The sequence below is a fragment of the Bombus flavifrons genome, chromosome 13 (genome assembly GCF_040668555.2).
Source record: "Bombus flavifrons isolate JBK064 chromosome 13, iyBomFlav1_principal, whole genome shotgun sequence".
Lineage (NCBI taxonomy): Eukaryota > Metazoa > Arthropoda > Insecta > Hymenoptera > Apidae > Bombus > Bombus flavifrons.
Genome location: NC_138454.1, coordinates 4,887,571 through 4,907,877, shown reverse-complemented (window position 1 = coordinate 4,907,877; position 20,307 = coordinate 4,887,571). Strand labels below are relative to the sequence as shown.

Here is a 20,307-nt window from a genome sequence, read left to right as displayed (position 1 = left end):
TTTTTTGGTACTGCCAATAGTCTATAGTTTCGTCTTCTATATGTTTTTATGAGATTTTTAAGCGGCTTTTTTAATTAGAAATTTAACATCTTTAATAAACAAAAATTATGGCGTAAAATGATTTTTTTAGTTAAAGTTAATTTGTTTTATAATAGCGAGTGAAATTACTTTTTTAATTGGGTTTTTCTTTCTATATTTAGTTAGCTAACTAAACGTTAACTTTTTCTCGACTTTATGAACGGAATCGGTGTTTTACGGTTTTTACCAAAGAGTATCGAGAAAGAAATAAGGTGGTCGGTAATCCCTGTAGCTTAAATCGATTCACAGTGGTTTTTAAAAATATTCTACTCCATTAAAACTACTAAAACTAAAGTACTTAGTATTTTTAACTATAGCCAAATGAAACTTTTAGGCAAATTTAAACTTTGCTTATACCCTAATGCAACATTTCGCACGAAATACTCACCTCCTGTTTAAATGATCCTCGTACTTCATTTATTACAAATAAAGTTTAAAATAATACTTTATTCACGACACAATGGTCTGTCAACTGACAACGTTCCTGAAACGATTTGTCACTCTGTAACATACCAGCCTGTCTAAAATATCGATCACGCCAACCGTTTCTCTATCACGCAGAAACAAGCTGCAAATATCTGTAGATCAACCAACTTCCCATGAAATGTTCCATACGTTTTGGTTCTGTTTCTATCAACCGGAAAGGTAAAACTTGATGATGATACGTTCGATGCTTACATTTCAATAATAGATGAAACGGGCCATCGATCGACCAGATGACCCAAAACCATCCGGAATTACACTGCGTCACAGTCAACGGCCTTTGCCTACGAAAGACTCGATCTCTTCGTGTATCACGATGGATCCATGTCCCTCTTAGTCTCTCCTACTTCGATACTTCCTATTTCTTCTTCTTCCCTCCTTTCCTTCTCGACTCCTTCTCTTTCGTTCTTTTTTTCCTTCAAGAATAGTCGGTGTGATACTCAGCGGGAGGAACCTTGGGAAAAATTCATGTGGCTCGCACAGACACGTCCGGAATTCGATTCTGGAACGTATTGCTCCTTCCAACTTTACGGTACTCCACGTAGTATTGCCTATAGATTGTAGACACGAAAAAGTGCGGTTGCAGCGGCCGCATCCGCAGGGAGGCGAACCAACACGGTAAGAAGCCGAGAGAGGGAGGAGATAGGCACTGGTAAAACTGAGCACCACCCATCTTTCTTACCTTCCATTTTTCTCACCGAAAGGATCCGGTGTAATTCTAGCGCGCACGCTGAAAATTAATGTGGTTCGAGCTGGTACGCGCGGAATTCGATCCAGCAACGACCCGCTTCTTCACCTTTACGGTACTCGCGCGATATCCTGGGCTATAACCGCCATGGAAATATGCAGTGAACCGCGCCCGTTTCGCATTGCCGTTTAGCTTTGCCGTTTCGCACGACCGTCCATTGCTCTCGTTCACCGGCCCCCATCGTTGCAAACGTGCAAACGAAACGGCGCTGTTTGGCAAGCGTAAACGTTCCATGAATTTCCTCTTCCTCTGGCGGACCACTTCTTCTCTTCCTCTGCGCGTTACCGGTTGCGCTGAAAAGATTGGAACACATTTTAGAATTTTCTACGAGAAGTTTCTCCAAAAAACAGAAATTCGAAGGGAAACCATTGGAGATTTAGCGGCACTAGCTACCTAAATACGAGCTTGAACTCTCTTGGTTTTTATGTAATCTACCGAAAAAGTGTAACACCTGCGGAGAGAGCGGTAAATAAGCTACAACGGGGGCGCTTTGAAGCTGGCTGGAATTTAAAAGCTTCTCTGTGTTTAGCCCTTTTTGGCATGTCAAAGCACGATAATATTGAAATGCAGAAGTAAACGAGTGTACTTTGATATACATTTGGAAGAAAAGATAAAAAGGCAGAAGAGATTGGTATTTGATCAAACGTTATTTAAATGGAAATTTATTGTTTAATTAATATCATTTACCCTCGAATATTGAGCAAAAATATTTCTAAACAGTGCAAAATATTAATTATAAAGTTTTACCTCGAACGACAACTTTCGACCCTATACATAAATCATGAACCAAATATAAACTATACGTAGAACGTATTCATAATCTATATGTTCAATCAACTGCGGATCTACATTGTATTTTGTGCATCAAATTTATTTTATGGCGTATTCAAAAGCAGATGTACATCGCATCAGACGCAGACGCGAATGTTACCAACTTAGAGAAGTAGGAGGGTACGAAGAGGGAGAGAGAAAGGAAAGCAGGGAGAGAAAAGACAAGAGACTTTTCAAGTTGTGTGCCATTCCAACATTCCTAGGTGGCCCCGAGGCGCTAAACGGAGTACCGTCATCGCAAGGAAAGGCCCAGTGACCGACATTCCCCTTTCCATTCTTCCTGATACTCCTTTGCCCGGATCTTGCCGCGATACTAAGTATACACGGCGACGACCTGTAGCGGGTATCGTAACCGGAACCTCTGGAACCTTCGCCCTGAATTTCCGTACGAACCAGCCACTCTCTCGAGTACGAGGTCAAATTTTTCGGTTGTTGGGCTAACGAACCTTGGGAAAACTACGTCTACCGCTATTGATATATCGAAACCATTCGAATCTTTTCTTGGCTACTAACTACGTTGATTTCCCTTCTAGTTTCTTTCTGAAAATTATTACAAAGCAGCATACGATATTTTAAAGAAATTTTTAATTTACGTAGATTTCTAATATTAAAAATTATGTAAAGTTATAGATTAAAGACTCACGTTTCATTTATTCATTCTTTTTTCTTGTCAATTTACATTATTAGATTCTGTTTTTTAATATTGTAATTATGACAAAGTTGATTAATATTATCGTCATTTCTTTCTTCTCTTGGACTCTATAATTTTATTTCTTAAACTCCTACAAAGTACTTATTATCCTAATATATTTTTCGTGTCTCGATAAAACAATATGTAAGTTATTTATTTATATTTTTCAATAATTCACTTACTTCTTTAAGAAATAAGTATTAATCACTTTTATGCGACTGGAATAGAAAAAGATGTATTATTTTAATGAAATAAATTGATGCATATACCTACATATATCATAAGTACCTCGCTCGACTCGCGAGCGTCATTTCTTAAAAAGCCTGTATACAGTTACAACGTTATGTATCTTTTACGATCCATCCATAAAAATCCGGAGAGCGGAGACCTACATTTTCACCAGCATCCTGCGAAATTTAAATAATGCAATTTTAATAAATAATCACTATTTTTAACGTTGATTCGTTTCGTTACCGTTGGAAAAGAGCAACGCGACAAAGTCACGTTACACGGTAACGCTGCGTAATGCACATATGTTAGTGATAAGTGCAATTTCAGTTGAATCAAGCGAAGTTCATGAATGCTTTATATACGTATATGCTACACCTGCGCCAGGTACGAGTAGCAAACTTTTAGGACCCCGATACAATACCTTCTCCCTAGCTTTCAATGTCAACACCATTATCTTAGTTATGAAAGATAGTTTTGAAAATACATAACTTGGGAAATAACTTGGAAATTAATATCATTAGATTTGTTAAACTATTTCGAAAGTTCTCTTAGCAAACATCAAGTGCTATAACTTTTGTCTCTCTCCCATTTTCTAATGCACATGAAACATATTACAAATTTGATTTGGAAAGAATTTGAGTCTGAATATTTGACTTCAAATTTCAATTTCAATTTGAATTTGAGAATTTACTTGTAATTTCGTAATGTTCAATTTTAATTGCAACTTCTTTGCTGCATGATTACATTGCAAATCACTCCAAAATAATAAGTGGGGTCCATAGTCACGTGGGGCAGAAAGACGTATTGTGTGTGATAGATCTATTGTACACTTTGTCTATGGTCATATTCTCTTCGTCAGACATACATACAAAGGTTTATGAAAATATTCGAACATATATTATGTGTGTTACACAAAAAATTTTGAAATTTCATTAGTACCATAATGAGAACTTACTATCATGATTATAATGCTAAAGTTTGGAACAAGTCTAAAAACGTACATAGAAACTACAAGATATTTAGTAGACTACAACTAAAGACGATCTCTGTATCTGGGCTATCTTCAAACCTGTGCTACAAGCTATAACTCATATTTTGCAGAAATCATAGAAATATTTCCATTTATTGTTTAAGGTGAGTAATTTTTTACTAAATATATATTTAGAGTAAATATCCTCTAATTACTACATACATTTTAGATTGGTTTCAAAGACCAATATGATCATGATAATCGTATCTCATTACTATACTAATAGAATTTCAAAATATTTTATACATATAACGTATACAATATATACATAAAAGTTTGCTATGTTAAGTGTTCAAATGCTTTCCTGAGCTACTATATGTACGATTGGAAGTTACTGCAGCGCGAAAGATCAACATAAGAAAATGGAAGTATCGAATTCGTTTCATTGATCATTCTGCTTCCATTGGTTATTCTACATAAATTCAACAGCGGATCCACGCGATGCCTACTACCCGATCAATAAACAATTCCAGCCGTGATTTCATTACCTCCTATACGAGTAAACGTAATTAGCGGTAACAGTAATTGTTACTCGACCGTGCAGCATATTGAAAATTTTATAGTACCCCGCAACGTTATGTACGTGTATACATCTGCACTTATATGTACGTATATAGGATCAAGAAAGTGCACATGTATATGTACATATGTACATATGTACATGTGTTCTCGGGAAACATATATCAATTATCCATCTTATCAACGCAACGCCAGGAGCCTTGTCATTATCGGCATGCCGGAAGGGACAAGCTTGCACGAACGTATACCATGTTATGTTGCACCGCAGTTTCGTGAATTATGATGAACTAATGACATTTCTGTACGTAAGGACGTTACACACAGTAAGCATGTGTTCTGAGTTGTGTTTTCCGGTAACGCTGTGACGGTTAATGTTGGGATAAATTAATGATGGATGTCGCTCAAATATCCGTGAAATTGAACATCAAATCGTTATAATTTATATTAAGATGAGATAGTAATTAGAGTGAAAATATTCGTCAATTAAACCGTAATGAATTTGGATTAAATCAATCGAATAATGACCAGATTATTATGTTACCTATCAATTCCTGTCGTCTATCTCATTTATATTCTATTAATGTAACTATATTATAAATATCTTACTGTATGTATAATTTCAGATAAATTTTAATAAAATTAAATGGGATTTCTATATTGATTATTAATAAAAATGAAACATCGTTATAACAAATTAACTTGTTAGTTTATCTGTAAAAAAGTTCTCAATATTATGACTAAATATTATATCTAACTAAAATTCTTTCTCATTTTATTTTATTTAAATTTTTCTAATTTTAAAGATTTTCAAAAGTATATGTAGTATAATATAACATTTCATTAACACAACAAAAATGAACGAATTTAAAAGCCTTTACCAATTGAAGGACGAATGAAAGAATGAACATAAAGCGATTCCATTATCTAGCAGCATATTTTACGAATGATGAATTTATACTTTGTTTTCTTTAGTGACAGGTTAAATATTTGTACATGATCATTTTGAAATCGATCACAAACTCAATTACGAGTTTTATCATGCTCATGCACCATGTTAAGTTTAAATCATTTTATTCTAAATATGATTCTGCTCTGGTTTTTGGAAATATAGAATATGATTTATGAATGTTAATATTTAAGCATAAACTTAAGATGTATAGTATGATATTGTGAAAATGTGTAAATTATTATATGTTATTATAGTAAATCAATAAGAATAAAATTTAATTCCAATTTGATATAAGAAATTAAATAAATAAAAGAACTTTACTACATACCACGTAAAAAAGGTTATTAGTCCTTATGTATAAAGTCGTAGTGCTTAGTTTATAATAAAGGTACAACAAATATTTATATTCCTCATAATTTTGACAAAATCACAAAAAAGAATTTATATTCAGTTTTTAGATATAACGGCACTAATATTTACACACGAGTTGCGCAAAGTAATCACGCGTTAACAGCCAGTGCGCGCATGCTTCCACGTAAGTGACAAGCATTGAACAACATAACCTCTTTGTCGCTCCTACAATTGTATAACTTAATCATTTTCAAAATATAATTAACAAAATTTGAGCAAAAAGTGTCATAAAAATGGTATCAGTTTTGAATACGGTTGATACCGGTCATGAAGATATGATTCACGATGCAGAAATGGATTATTATGGTTTGAGATTAGCAACTTGTTCCAGTGACAACTCGGTTAAAATCTTTGATTTAAAAAATGGTTCACAAAGTTTAGTAGCCGATCTTAAGGGTCATGTTGGACCTGTGTGGCAAGTTACTTGGGCATATCCTAAATTTGGGAGTTTTTTAGCGTCTTGTAGTTACGATCGGTATGTTTCAATTTGTTACCATTTTTTGATACATATAAAATATATTCCTTTTCATAGAAATTGTAATATATTAAAACTAACTATTCTGATCTGAAATTATTTTACGTTGTTTCTTGCAATAGAAAAGTAATTATTTGGAAAGAATTAGGAGAATGGACCAAGATTTATGAACACAATGGTCATGATTCCTCTGTTAACTCAGTGGCTTGGGCACCACATGAATTTGGCTTAATCTTAGCCTGTGGCAGCTCTGATGGTTCAGTGTCCATACTTACTAATAATGGAGATACATGGGATACACAAAAAATTACAAATGTCCATACCATTGGATGCAATGCGGTGAGTTGGTGTCCTGCTATTGAACCCAGCTTTGATGCTAGTGGAACACAAAAAAATGGACCAATAAAGAGATTAGCCACAGGAGGTTGTGACAATTTAGTTAAAATTTGGAAAGAAGAAGGTGATAGGTGGATCGAAGAAAACAAACTTGAAGCACATAGTGATTGGGTAATGCATTTGCCACTTTTCAAGTTCAGAAATGTAAATTAAAAGAACAGTAATTTAATATTTTATTTCTTACAGATAAGGGATGTTGCATGGGCACCTGCAGTTGGATCATCCAAAGCAACTTTGGCTTCCTGTTCACAAGATCGTCGTGTAATTGTATGGACCTCCAATGATTATACTAGTTGGACACCAACCATTCTTAATGTTTTCGACGATGTCATTTGGAATGTTAGTTGGTCATTAACTGGAGGTATATTAGCTGTTAGTTGTGGAGATAATGAAGTATCCCTTTGGCGTGAAAATACAGAAGGTCAATGGACCTGTATTTCTGAGACAAATAAAGGTCAAGGAAATCTTAATAACACGGAACAACGTGCACTATAATGTCTGAAAATAAAATATATTATAATTTTTTTTTCTAATAAGCATTGTAAATTAAAGGGATTATTCAATATTAACAATTTTATTCATTTACTTTGTACTCTTATCATATATCTGTACATAAAGAAATATAATTTTCAGACCAAACTGAATTCCAGTACTTTATATTTATGGTAGAGAAATATTGTACTGTACATTTTTTGAACAGCATATGATTCATAAACGGTGTATAAATTATAAAAATATACATGTATCTCATTGATCAAAGTAGAAAATATTCTGCACATTTACACATTTAAATAAATTATTATACATAGGTTTGTTAAACGATTAATTTTGAGTATACAAGGATGCAGTAAAAACAATATCCCTTTTAATGACAGTAGAGGCTTCTTCCATTTTTTCCTTTAAAACGGGATCACCTATAGTAATGGCTGCATTTTTTACATCTCGTAATGTTTCACTCAGTTGTTGTATACATCGTACTATGATCCCTTCTTGTACATCCGTTTTCTCCATAATCTCGGCGAATGACTTTGCTTGTGCCCAGTCATAAACTACCTCTACTAAACCAAAGTTTAGTGGTTGCAACGTTACTAACTGATAATGTTGTTCTAAAGCTTCTAATTCAGCATGTATTTGCTTTATTATAAGACAATTCTGTAACCAAAAAATCTTTAAATATCACAGTAAATAGTTAATTCGTATTAAGAAAATATATATACCTTCTTTAATTCTGGCGTTAAATTTGGTTCAATATCAGTTCGTTGTTGGAATATTAAAGCAGACAACAATGCTGCTATTTCAGCTGGTTGACGTACAGTTAACACATTTCTGAGAATGAGTTCGGTGATTAGTAATTCGTTATTTCCCATTTGTAAAGCAACACGACCTTTTAATGCAACTATAAAAAACAAGATATAATTATTATACATAACTAATTCGTGTTGATAATCTGAAAGAAGACAAACCTCTTTCGTCATTATCTATATATCCCAAATCTTTAAGAAGTGCAACAGCATTTGTATATTCCGGATACAAGCTTAATCCTTCATCGCTAAGTTTCAATTGTAGTTTATTCCTTTCGCTCTCTAATTCACTTCGTTCGTACACAACTTCAAAGTACTCTTCAAAATTTACTATCTCTGTACAATTAATATCATACATAGCTTTCTCTAATTCGCATAAATGATTTAATTTCATATCGATATCATAGTTCATTCTCATTTGTAGATATGGTTGTAAAACAGAAGAATCGCGATAAGCTTTAAGAGATAATGTCATTAATTCTTCTATAGCTGTTTGCATAGTCTGACTGGGAGGCTCATTTCTAAAAATAATTCAAGAGTTTTGATGTCTTATAAATTATAAATTAAACGCAATCTAATTTCGCTTAATTTTAACTTCACGCTACTTACCTAAATCTTGATATTTGTCTTTTTTCCCAATTTGCCAAAACCAAGTTGTAATCCATTTTAATTTCACAATTTGTTATTTCCAATATATTCCATGCAGCTATAGTTAACACTTCATCTAATGGAATTCCAACTGGTACAAATATTTCCTTTTTCGTTAAAGCAACAATATCGTACCATTTATCGGATTTCTTAGCTTTCTCGCTTTTTTCTTTCAATGATGTTTCCTTGACAGAATTTGTTGCATCAGAATTTTTAAGGACTAATACCCTGTATTGTTTACTACCTTTATTCTGAACAGTGCTCAGTAATATAGCTAATTTATTATAATGACTTTCATATGATATCAACAATACTCTACCAGCTGTTAAACATTTTATTGCTTTTTTCTGAGTCTCATAAAAATAGGATTTCAGATACTTAAGATATTCTAGATACTCAACAGCTAGTCGATAAAAGTCAGATAAGTTTTTCTGTAGATCTGTTAATGGTGGCAATTTTGATAGTTCATTTTCCAATCTCTGCAATTGTATCTTGTAATTATTTTGGTTTCTAACTACTGGTGATTCTTTAAAAGATCTTCGCATCATTGCTTCAACTGTTACTGACTCATTTAGCCTTCTCAGATTTAGAACCATGGAATATGTTACTTTAAATTTAGATTCTAAGTTCTGAGCTTGACCACACATCATATTTTGTAACTCATTAAAATGTGGCACCAATGTTCGACACATGACTATAACCATTCCAGCTGTATCATGACCTCTACGTCCAGCTCGGCCAGCCATTTGTACATATTCAGAAGGATAAAGTATTCGAAAATTAGTACCGTCATATTTTTTTATAGAATCGAAAACCACAGTGCGTGCTGGCATATTTACACCCATTGCAAATGTTTCTGTTGCAAATAGTAACTGCAAGACCATAAAGGTGGTGACTTTTAAAATTTAAAAATAGTAAATACATTATGAAATTAAGGAAGAAAATATAGAATATTGGAAAACTGACTTTTACAACTCCAGTTTGAAATAACATTTCCACTATTTCTTTCAAAATAGGTAATATACCACTATGATGGATACCAATTCCACTTTCTAATAATTCTTGCATCATAAGCACTTGCGGCAATTGTCTATCGGTGCCTTTTAAATGCCGAATGTTATTTTGGAAGAAAGTTCGAATAGTGTGCTTTTCAGTCTCGGTTGTAAGGTCTACGTTTCTTAATAATACAGCGCTCATATCGCATCTCTTTCGTGATAACATAAAGACAACAACAGGCAACATGTTCTGGCATAACAAAAGTAATTGTTTATGTATGTTTAGATGAATAAGTAAAATTTGATCAATATATAAGTATCAATCCAACCTGAGTTCTTAAATGACTTATAAAAGCATTCCACAATACTTGTTCCTGTTTTGGAGTCATCTGTCGTTGCGTTGGTATCCTTTTAACATCTTTAGCATTTTTATTACTTTGATTTTTCGGATTTTGCGCAGCTGTTGCTTTGTACCACCTAGGATAATAATATTTATATTCAATATAAGATTACTCATTAAAAATTTATACACCACATTAAAGATAAAAATTATCATCGATTACCCATCTAATAGAAAATGACCACTTTCATCCAATACTAAAAATTTGTTGTCCTTAGTTTTACCATCAGTTCCAGTGTATAAATAATGTTGGAGCGGTACAGGTCGTTTTAATGTGCTTATTACATATGTCTTTTTCTTTTTTGTACGGCCAACCCAATCAGCAAATATTAAAGGATTGGGCACAGTTGCAGACAACATTACTAGAGTAACTGTTTGTGGCAAAAGGATCACACTTTCTTCCCAAACATGACCACGCTAACATAACATAAGATAATAAGATATATCATGATTATAAATATTAAATATAAATTGTAATATTTATATAAAATAATATAAATATAATATATAATAATATATAATATATAATATATAATATAAAACTGTAACATTTGGAATTTTTATTTACTTCGTCGTTATTGATGTAGTGCACTTCGTCAAATATAACAAATTCTAAATCCCTTAAAACTTCTGATGCACAGTATAACATAGATTGTAAAATTTCCGTGGTTATAATAAGACATGAAGCATTGGGGTTAATTTGTAAATCTCCTGTTAACAATCCTACACTGCCAAACTTCCGTTTAAGATCGCGATATTTTTGGTTTGAAAGCGCTTTTATGGGAGATGTATAAATAACTCTAAAAAGAAACAAAATTAGTATTGCTAATTAACCAGAATATAATTCAAAATATAATTTGCAATTTTACTTTGTCATATGTTTCTGACTTAATGCAATAGCATATTCTGCTACTGTTGTTTTCCCAGCCGACGTGTGTGCGGCTACAAATACATTACAGCCTTCTTCTAATTTAAGAATAGCTTGTTTCTGGAAAGTATCTAACTCATATGGAAAACTCATCGCTAGTTCAGGAATACGTTTTTCGAAATCAGTTATTGGAACAGACACATCTATTTGTTCTGCCCATTTTGTCTTTGCAGTTTCCACAGGGTTTTTTGAAATATTTAAAATAGGAATATCTGCTTCCTCTAAGAACGAAGCAATTTCATCAAATGCTGCTTGTTCTATATTTGAAGTTTTTATTTTAGTTTCTTCTTTTGTTTCTTTTGTTTCTTTTGTTTCTGACTTCCAAAAGTCAAATTCATCTTGTTCTTCCTTTATAATGGCCATTAAATTGATCTTATCTGCTATTTTTTCAATTTCATCTTTTTTTTCTAATTCTGATGGTTCCTGCTCTGTGGCAGTTTCCGTCTTGTCTTTTGGAGTACAATTGTCACTTTTAAATTCTACACCTGCACTAAATCCTTTTGCCAAGGTTCTTAAATTGTTTTCAAAGTCTATTTCCTCCAGTGATGGATTCATTATTATCTCAGGTTCATCAAAACCACCAGGCCAGAATGGAATATTACTAGTATTTCCTAAATTTGTACATGTTCTTAATTTACATAATGTTTTAGAAAATTGCTATATTTTATTATAGAATCTTTTCTATCAAATACCTCTGATATTATCACTAGCTGGACCTGGTGCACGAGTCATAGACATAGAATTTCGTGCAGTTTCACCTGCTGACTTTGAAGGTACCTCATGCATTTCCCCAAGTTTCCCAGTAACAGGATCACGATCAAATTTTAATGTGGTACCAAGTGGTGCTAAGTCACAATCCAAAAGAGATAAAATATCAGGTTTCCTTGGCCAGTAACATTGTGTATTGTTTAGACGGTACGTTGGAAGATTATCTAAACATTCTATATGCTCCCTTAATTCAGTTCTAATATCAGGCCAAATGGGTGGCAATACAAATTCTGACTGTAAAGTAAAAAATTATTTAAATAATTTATAAATTTTTTAAAGAATTTATTAAAACATAAATTAACTTTAGAAAAAAATTACCTGTTGCTTATTAGCTTCTACATCCATCTTTTTTACTTTTATATCTATTCAATATCAACAGAATACACTATTTCACTAATTTTTTCACTTTATTGGAGAAAACACTACTAAAAGCAAAATTTAATCAACATACACGTATAACATATCATATAATAATACACATATATAATCTTAAAGATAAAAGCTAGTAAATACCAATTTTTAATAATAAAGATGTGATATAAAAGCAGTATTATTTGTGTAATATATGTTCTTTTGATTTCAAATATGAAATAATTAAAACTATAATATAATATATATTATTAGATCAATACGGGTTTTTAATATTTTTATGAATTATAAAATTATAGTTTATTTGTTCTGCCAAAAAGATGATATAAATAATTTGAGGTTATGTTTATAAACATCCTCCGCTCACTCCATCTAACTCTCACCTTCTTGACAAAAGGTCAAACATAGTCGTAGGATGCCGACAGAATTTCCATAGAATTTTCATCCTTGAGAAATATCTGATAATATCTGGTGATACCTAGTAATACATACATACGATATGTATGTATTCCAAGATTTATCATGAACATGAAATCTTTTTAAATAAAACTTTGTACAAAAACATTCAATATGATATTGTATTTTGGCTCAGTTTCATCAGATAATCTTGCCAAGCTATGCATATTAAACATTATTTCCCTGAATATGTAGGTTCAAATCATATGTTTAAGTTAATATCTGAATCCATGCTTACGCCAATGCTTCTAAAATCGAGTATTGTTATTGTTCCATCTTACTCAGTTTTAATGCAATCATTTCATTATCCTTGTCATGCGATCTCTGATTCGTAGATGTAAGATGGATGTGAACATTTCAACCAATAAGGAAAATATATTTGAATTTGTAACGTTTTTGTTTTTTATGTCGTATTATAGTTTTCTCACACGCTATTTTTATATTTCAGGTCGTAATCGTATTATTTTATAAGTATGAAACGAAATACAAATAATTATATAAAAGAAATATTTCATAATGTTCAATTTAATAAAACTTGTCATCAGAGTAATTTAAAAAAATTGAAGAAATGCTACGAACAGGTAAGAATAGGTTGTAATACAGACGAATTCATTATAATTAATTTATTTTTATTTAAAAAAGTTTCAATATAAATGCTTTACATACAGCGTGCAAAATTACTAACATTTCCCTTTTCGATTTTAGACTAATGAATCAGATTTTTGGAACTGCTTTATATCCTGTTTTAAAGTTCCACTTACTTTTGCACAGCGACATCCACGAGTTGAGAATACTTTGGAGTTTGTTGCTAAATTTGCAGCTAGTTTATATTCAGCCATAAATGATAATGAATCTGAGGAACCGATGTGTCCATTTCTTTCCAACCTGTTTGAATTTCTCCTAACAAATCATAGTGCAAAAGACATAGGAGTAAGATTTCGTATTTGTCATTTTTTGAATATGTTATTAAATTCTATGGGTGATCAGGCTTTTATTGATGATGCTGTCTGTGATAAAATTACTGCTTCTATGATGGATCGGTTGTTAGATAGATCGCCAAAAGTTAGAGCTCAGGCAATTTTTGCTTTACATAGACTTCAAGATCCTACAGATGAGCAATGCCCTGTTATAAAAATGTATATATTTCATGCCAGCAAAGATCCAAATGCTATGGTTCGTAAAGCAGCATTGATGAGCATGGGAAAGAATCAAAGTACTTTACAAATTGCATTGAGAAGAACCAGAGATGTAGATGAGGGAGTTCGTAAAATGGCATATGAATTCATTAGTAAAGTAACAGTAAGATCTTTAACTATTACACAAAGAGATCAGCTGCTAAATGATGGTTTAAAAGATAGATCTGATATAATTAAAAAAACTGTTCAAAATGTTCTATTACCATCATGGTTAAGACATTTTAATGGTAAATTCATCAGTTTAATAACAGCTCTTGATGCTGAAATTGGTACAGATGTATCTGTTTTAGCCCTAGATTCTTTATTTAAGTAAGTATTTAATTTATCATAAATATGTGCAATTGAACATTTGTTTGAAATACTAAATGGTTAATCTTTATTTAATTAGGAACACTACATTAAATACATTAATAGAACAATTACCGATAGATAAAGAGACTAAATTAATACCAGTGAATAAATTGGGCAGTGAAACTGCACTGTATTGGAGATGCTTAGTAAAATATGTTCAACGTGAATCTTGTACAGAAGAATTGGAAACAATTTTGCCAGAATTATCAATGTTCTGCAATTATATTTCCGATTTCCTTACAGCAATATCCACACAACAAACTGAAACATGGGTGAATCATATGCAGAAATTTGTCCTATTACAGTTATTTGAAATAGTAACAACTTATGATTTATCTGATGAAGTTGGAAGAAAAAAGTTGAACGAATTAATACGTAATATTTTAATGGGTAATTACTGGACTGAAAAACTTGTTGAATGTGCAGTAACACACCTAAAAAACGTTATACCCGATGTAAATAGCAGACTAGATACATTAGCTAATATAATCAGTGAAATTAGATTGCCTTTGAAAGAAACTATAACACAAACACAAATCACGGAGGAACAACAACACGAGATTAACTTAAAAGTAAGTTGGTATTCTCAATATAATATTAAATATAACATTAAAAAATTCAAATTTGGTAAAAATTGTAGTACCATTTATTTTAATGAAAAGTACTTTTTAGAGAGCAAAACTTAAGGTAAAGTTATTAGAATTAAAAGAAGAAGAATATCAGGCTATACAAGACAAACAGTATTTAAAGGCAGATGGTTTAAAAAATCAAATAAACGAATTGAACAAGGAAATAGTAAAATTATCAGAAAAACCTCAAGTAACACAAACTATAGCTAATGAAGAGATCAAAGAAAAAAGTGATTCTGCAACAATGATAAAATGTCTAACTATAATATGTACAATGATGCAGTCTGTAACTTCGTTAACGCCAACACTTCAAAGCCTTATGCAAATAGCGCTTGATAGTTTAGATGTATGTGATTGAAATATAAATTTATTTAATCTTAAATTATTATGTATAACGTAATTATTGTTTTCAGCATCCGGATGATAAAGTACATATATTAGCATTAAAAGCAGTTAGTGTTTGTTGTATATTGGACAGGGAATTAGCTAAACAACATATTATGATGTTGTTCTTACAATTTTCTTTGGAACAAGAAAATCCAGATATTTGGATTGTTGCTTTGAAAGGAATCTTCGACCTTTTATTGTTATACGGCCTGGAGCATTTTGATATATTAGAAAATGTACCCGATAATACTGGTAGTAAATCAGAAAAATCTCGCACTAAATTATTTACAGATACTGACACAGAAGTTTCTGTAGCATCTCTACGTAAATCAGAAGCAGAACGAGGCAATTGTAATTTTATTAAAATTATAGCCGGATTATTAGATAATGCAGTGAGTATATATTCTAGTCTAATATTCTTTTATTTTAAATATATAATGTGAAAATCTTTCTGTTAAAAACATAGAATCAAGGACTAAGAACAGTTGCCGCGGAAGGTCTTTGCAAATTGTTACTTCATCGACGAATTACTAGTTCGAGTTTATTGTCAAGATTAATAATTTTATGTTACAATCCTGTAAACGATAGCGACTTCTATCTTCGACAATGTCTAACTGGTTTCTTCGATAATTTTGTCACATTCGTACCTGATGCACACATGTTATTAGAAGAAGCATACTTGCCGACCTTACAAATTTTATGTAATGCACCAGACATCAGTCCCTTACAAGAAATTGATCCTTATGAAGTATCCAGGTTTATATTAAACTTGACTAGGCTTGAAACTCGTAAACCTGGAGGAGAGAATTTCTGTGCGCATAATAGCCTCGTTTTTTCTATTTTGGCAGAGGTATTAAATACAGAAAGTAACATTGACAAAGAAACTCTTATTAAATCGTTGAAAGATTTGCATTTGGAATTGGACGATAACACGTCTAAGAAAAACTTACAGGAAGCTATCGATAAAGTGATGGAAATGGTAAATATTTTACATACAAACAATTGTTAATTATATATTACAAATTTATATAAACATTTATATCTTTTACAGGTAGTTTCTGATAAACGGTTAGTAAGATACGTCGAGCTTTTTACGAAAAAGTTAAATGCTCCTAATGCTACCGATGTAGCAGAAGATGAAGACACTGAAGCTGATGAATTGTAATTGTTCTTAATAGGAACGTAATTGAACTAAATATGAAAATATTATATTTTGTATAATATTGAATTAAATTTTATATATTTTCCGAGCATATGCTTATATATGCAATGTTTTATAGGATGTTCACGAAATTAATAAAAATTTCTGAATTCCACATAACATTTTAAAATTTTTCATTTTTAACCCTTTCACGCCTAGCGCCGGTTATATTCGGCATTCACAAAATACTTCACATCGACTTACGCCGGATATAGCCCGCATTCACTAAACGCGTTGTACTGGCTAGTGAGAGTAAGGATACGCGAATTGACATCTTAATTATGTTAAACTAGCGCATAAGAAGAAGTTTCTGTAACGAGTAAAGTTTATTTGTTTTCTATCTTTTTGTAGAGTATCACAGTTAAAAGGTAATTAATAACATTACATACAGAAAAATAAGTAAACCAGGTTATTAAGTTGTTACGTCCAGAGGATTTTTAATTCCTCCTATCCGTTTCAAATATTAATAAGTGATGTAGGTTTTGGTACTCTTTAAAATGAAGTATAAAAATCTAAAAAAACGGCAACTGGTGAACGAGACTGCTTCGGAAAGTTGTGATGAAAATGAATCATATATAAATACAGTAAATCGAAGAAAACGACTATTAAATGTACTGAGTATATCAGAATCTGAAGAAACTGATAACGTTAACGTACGAAGTATCAACTAGTCAGATATTACATGAACTTCGAAAAAATTTAGGCCAATAATTCATGATTTTACAAAACAGCAATCGGGTATTCAAACAAATATAAGATCCTGGGGATTTCTGCAATACTTCCAGTTGTTTGTATCTGAAGAACTGGTAGAATTCATTGTTGAAAAAACAAACAACTATTGGAGACAAATAAATTCTGATGACCTTACAGCTGGAACAGACCTGGATGAATTGTAAGTATGAAATAAATTCAGCCAAAAGTACTCCCCACAAAATACCGCCTCTAGCGTTCAAATGGCCCAACATTTCTTCATCCGATGCTCCTGGTGCAAGACATACGTATGCACGACGGGAGGTCAATGTCAAAAGTCATATCTAATTTACAATCACAATATTCAATACACAGATCCACTGTCTTAAAATTCTTGAGAACATTAACATCTATGCTCCTGAGAGAAGAACCAGGCATCCTTGTAAGTTCACACTTTCGCCATATACATGTCAATTCAAACATAATGGTTTAATCTACAGATTATCTCATCTTGTTTGATCCATATCAATTTTCAAACTTATCTAAGGCTTCTCAAGGCGTGTTAGATATCTAAATTATTTATGTTCTACTTATGTTTACTTATAGTTTTGTAGCGGCACATGAGTCAGAGGACAATTCAAATCATGTTGTTGTTTTGCCTCGGAATATCAAGATCGTTAGGATACAAGTAATGTAAGAACAAATAGACTCCGGGCAAAACAATGTCGCCGCTACATGCAACCGTCGAATGAAGACGAATTCAAATTTTCCGGTTTCCCCCGACCAGTATAAATAAACGGACGCGATCGCAAGCAGAGAGTACATACCGAGTATCTAACAGTATCTGCCGAGATGCGTGACGAGCATTAACGAGTATTTATCCACGATTTTATTTTGCGATTTATACTTTGTACTAACGACTCACGTATACAGGCTGTACATTAATTTATTATTCTAAATATATTCGACGGTTTCAACAACGAGCAATCTCGTTCTTTAAGCCTCACGTAACAACCATCCTCTACACGTAAACCTCTACAGTTTTATACTTTTTATATTTTACACTTATATTTTACGTATTTATGCTAACATATGTTTGATATATACATATATCACATATACTTATATACGAAAAATTGTACTTGGCGTCACCACACGTTTATACAAAGGAAAAAGAAAGCAAACCCATTTATGCAAATAAATGAATAATTATGTGTTTGTAATAGGCACTACAGGGTATAGCTGAAATTTTCGAGATTTTGATCAAAACTTTAGATCGATTTTGTGATTTTGTGTTAGGAGAACATGAGAGCATAGAATATGGCACAAATTCACCATTCTTGAAAGTGACGTCATTTCTCGGAATTTTTTAAAACTATTTCGCGATCTTTTTTTATATACCTTTTTCCTGTAAATTTCGCGTTTAACATTTTTTAATTTCTTGTCTGAACTTTTGTGAGGTTGGGTAGTGAATGGAATATATTACAAAAGTGTTAAATGTTGTTAAACTATTCTGGTTTATTGAAAGTTTTTCTAAATACATTTTGTTTAATTATTTTTACAGTAAATAATCTCATTTTTTTATTGTATTTCTATAAACAATACAGAAGAAACAATTTATTTTTGATATTTAACTAAACTTTCAGGCAATTTTTATATTTTTTCGAGAAGGATGTTATTGATATTAATGAAGTTAAAAATTTAAAGGAATATGACAATTAAAAATCTCTTTTTAGCAAAATCTTATTCATTAATAACTGAAATACTTCCCTTCTCACTGTGTATACGTTTATTTCTCTTACCATGAGAACGGAGAAGATACGTGTTTATAGTTTGGCCATTGGCCACTAGAGGTCCCTATTCCTAGTGCATTTTTTGGCCAACATTTTTGACATTATATCAACGATCTCCCTACTCCGTACTCACTACTTCCTATTTCCTGCTCCCTATTGATCTCTGTTTATGGATACTTCAAATACTTCAGATACGTCAAAATAAGTGCTGTCACAGTTTCACAAATTTTAGCTAAGAACCAAGTAGCCTTGTTGTATAGTCAACTACGAAAGCATGGATAAATTTGAGAAACCGCAGATAATTTGTCATATTGAGAAATCGGTAAATTATTCCTTATTCGACGCAAAATGGATTCCGTGCAGCGCAAAATTTGTGGTTATGGGCTCACGACCGCGTGGTAGCGGTATTATACAAATCTATGAAGTTTCCAGAGGCGAATTAAATCTTGTTAAAGATATCGAACGATCTCAACCGATAAAATGCGGAACCTTTAAAGCATCTAGCCTAAAAGACAGATATTTAGCAACTGGTGATTTTCAGGTATTAACAAAAAATATAAAAAATTTAAAAGATATATTTTTATTTGAATGAATGATATTATACATAAGATTTAAATTTTAACAATTTGTTATTCCTACATAGAGAAGATTTAAAGTCACCTTTATTAGGGTAAATTGAACATCTACAACCTAGAAGACCCTTCGATACCAATTTATACTACTGTTGCTCATGATGAGATTATAAACAGTATCGATGGTGTAGCTGGACAGAACATTGGATGCGGCGCACCGGAATTAGTAACTGGCTCTAGGGATGGAAGTGTTAAAGTCTGGGATCCTAGGTTGAAAGGTCGGCCAGTTGCTGTAATGGAACCTAAAGAGGGTGAAGATCGTAGAGATTGCTGGACAGTTGCATTTGGAAATTCATACAATTGTGAGGAAAGAGTTGTAGCTGCTGGTTATGATAATGGAGATGTAAAAATGTTTGATTTGAAAGCAATGGCTGTTTTGTGGGAAAGTAATCTTAAAAATGGAGTTTGTAGCATTGAATTTGATAGAAAGGATATTCCAATGAATAAATTAGTAGCTACCACTTTGGAGTCAAAGTTTTATTTGTTTGATTTAAAAACTCAGCATCCTAAAAAAGGATTTACTTATCTAACTGAGAAGGTAAGATTAAAATGTGAAAATCACATCTTCATTTAATTTGATTTATAATGTTTTAGGCACATAATGCAACAGTATGGTTAGTCAGACACTTGCCCCAAAATCGTGAAATATTTGTTACTTGCGGTGGAGGAGGAAGCCTTTGTTTATGGAAATAGTAATTATACATTTTATATCTATTTTTAT

General features: G+C 32.1%; 4 protein-coding genes and 2 long non-coding RNA genes across 8 annotated transcripts in view; 3 read left to right on the top strand and 3 right to left on the bottom strand.

Moving 5' to 3' along the window:
* Positions 1–20,307, top strand: part of Wdr92 (dynein axonemal assembly factor 10) — a 122,434-nt gene that overhangs the window by 101,815 nt on the left and 312 nt on the right. Inside the window, exons 2-4 of the mRNA XM_069125578.1 lie at positions 18,036–19,495; positions 19,624–20,124; positions 20,181–20,278. Coding sequence (XP_068981679.1) covers positions 19,229–19,495; positions 19,624–20,124; positions 20,181–20,278 — 866 coding nt within the window. The 5' untranslated portion in view covers positions 18,036–19,228. The remainder of the gene's footprint in view (positions 1–18,035; positions 19,496–19,623; positions 20,125–20,180; positions 20,279–20,307) is intronic.
* LOC138186072 (uncharacterized) lies at positions 317–6,047 on the bottom strand. 2 transcript variants are annotated; one of them, XR_011174791.1, is made up of 6 exons: positions 5,889–6,047; positions 3,120–3,238; positions 2,784–3,049; positions 1,703–2,680; positions 757–1,602; positions 317–656 (listed from the first exon to the last, which is right to left on the bottom strand). It is a non-coding gene; the product is annotated as an uncharacterized LOC138186072 (long non-coding RNA). The 2 variants fall into 2 exon arrangements; XR_011174790.1 differs by having other exon boundaries at positions 317–1,602; positions 5,889–6,046.
* Sec13 (nuclear pore and COPII coat complex component secretory 13) lies at positions 6,070–7,414 on the top strand. Its single transcript, XM_069125580.1, has 3 exons — positions 6,070–6,446; positions 6,569–6,953; positions 7,029–7,414. The coding sequence occupies exons 1-3, from the start codon at positions 6,205–6,207 to the stop codon at positions 7,335–7,337; spliced, it is 936 nt and encodes a 311-aa protein (XP_068981681.1). The 5' UTR covers positions 6,070–6,204; the 3' UTR covers positions 7,338–7,414.
* On the bottom strand, positions 7,665–12,628 carry tst (superkiller complex helicase subunit twister). 2 transcript variants are annotated; one of them, XM_069125557.1, is made up of 12 exons: positions 12,396–12,628; positions 12,201–12,307; positions 11,807–12,116; positions 11,056–11,725; positions 10,755–10,986; positions 10,350–10,603; positions 10,116–10,263; positions 9,758–10,036; positions 8,753–9,663; positions 8,306–8,664; positions 8,060–8,238; positions 7,665–7,994 (listed from the first exon to the last, which is right to left on the bottom strand). In XM_069125557.1, the coding sequence occupies exons 2-12, from the start codon at positions 12,225–12,227 to the stop codon at positions 7,665–7,667; spliced, it is 3,699 nt and encodes a 1,232-aa protein (XP_068981658.1). In that variant the 5' UTR covers positions 12,228–12,307; positions 12,396–12,628. The 2 variants fall into 2 exon arrangements, with proteins under 2 accessions (XP_068981658.1, XP_068981659.1); XM_069125558.1 differs by having other exon boundaries at positions 12,201–12,304.
* Positions 13,118–16,491, top strand: Cap-G (Chromosome associated protein G). Its single transcript, XM_069125568.1, has 7 exons — positions 13,118–13,288; positions 13,413–14,212; positions 14,292–14,826; positions 14,927–15,229; positions 15,297–15,662; positions 15,737–16,249; positions 16,322–16,491. The coding sequence occupies exons 1-7, from the start codon at positions 13,181–13,183 to the stop codon at positions 16,433–16,435; spliced, it is 2,739 nt and encodes a 912-aa protein (XP_068981669.1). The 5' UTR covers positions 13,118–13,180; the 3' UTR covers positions 16,436–16,491.
* LOC138186071 (uncharacterized) lies at positions 16,581–17,946 on the bottom strand. The gene is made up of 3 exons (XR_011174789.1): positions 17,140–17,946; positions 16,861–16,983; positions 16,581–16,781 (listed from the first exon to the last, which is right to left on the bottom strand). It is a non-coding gene; the product is annotated as an uncharacterized LOC138186071 (long non-coding RNA).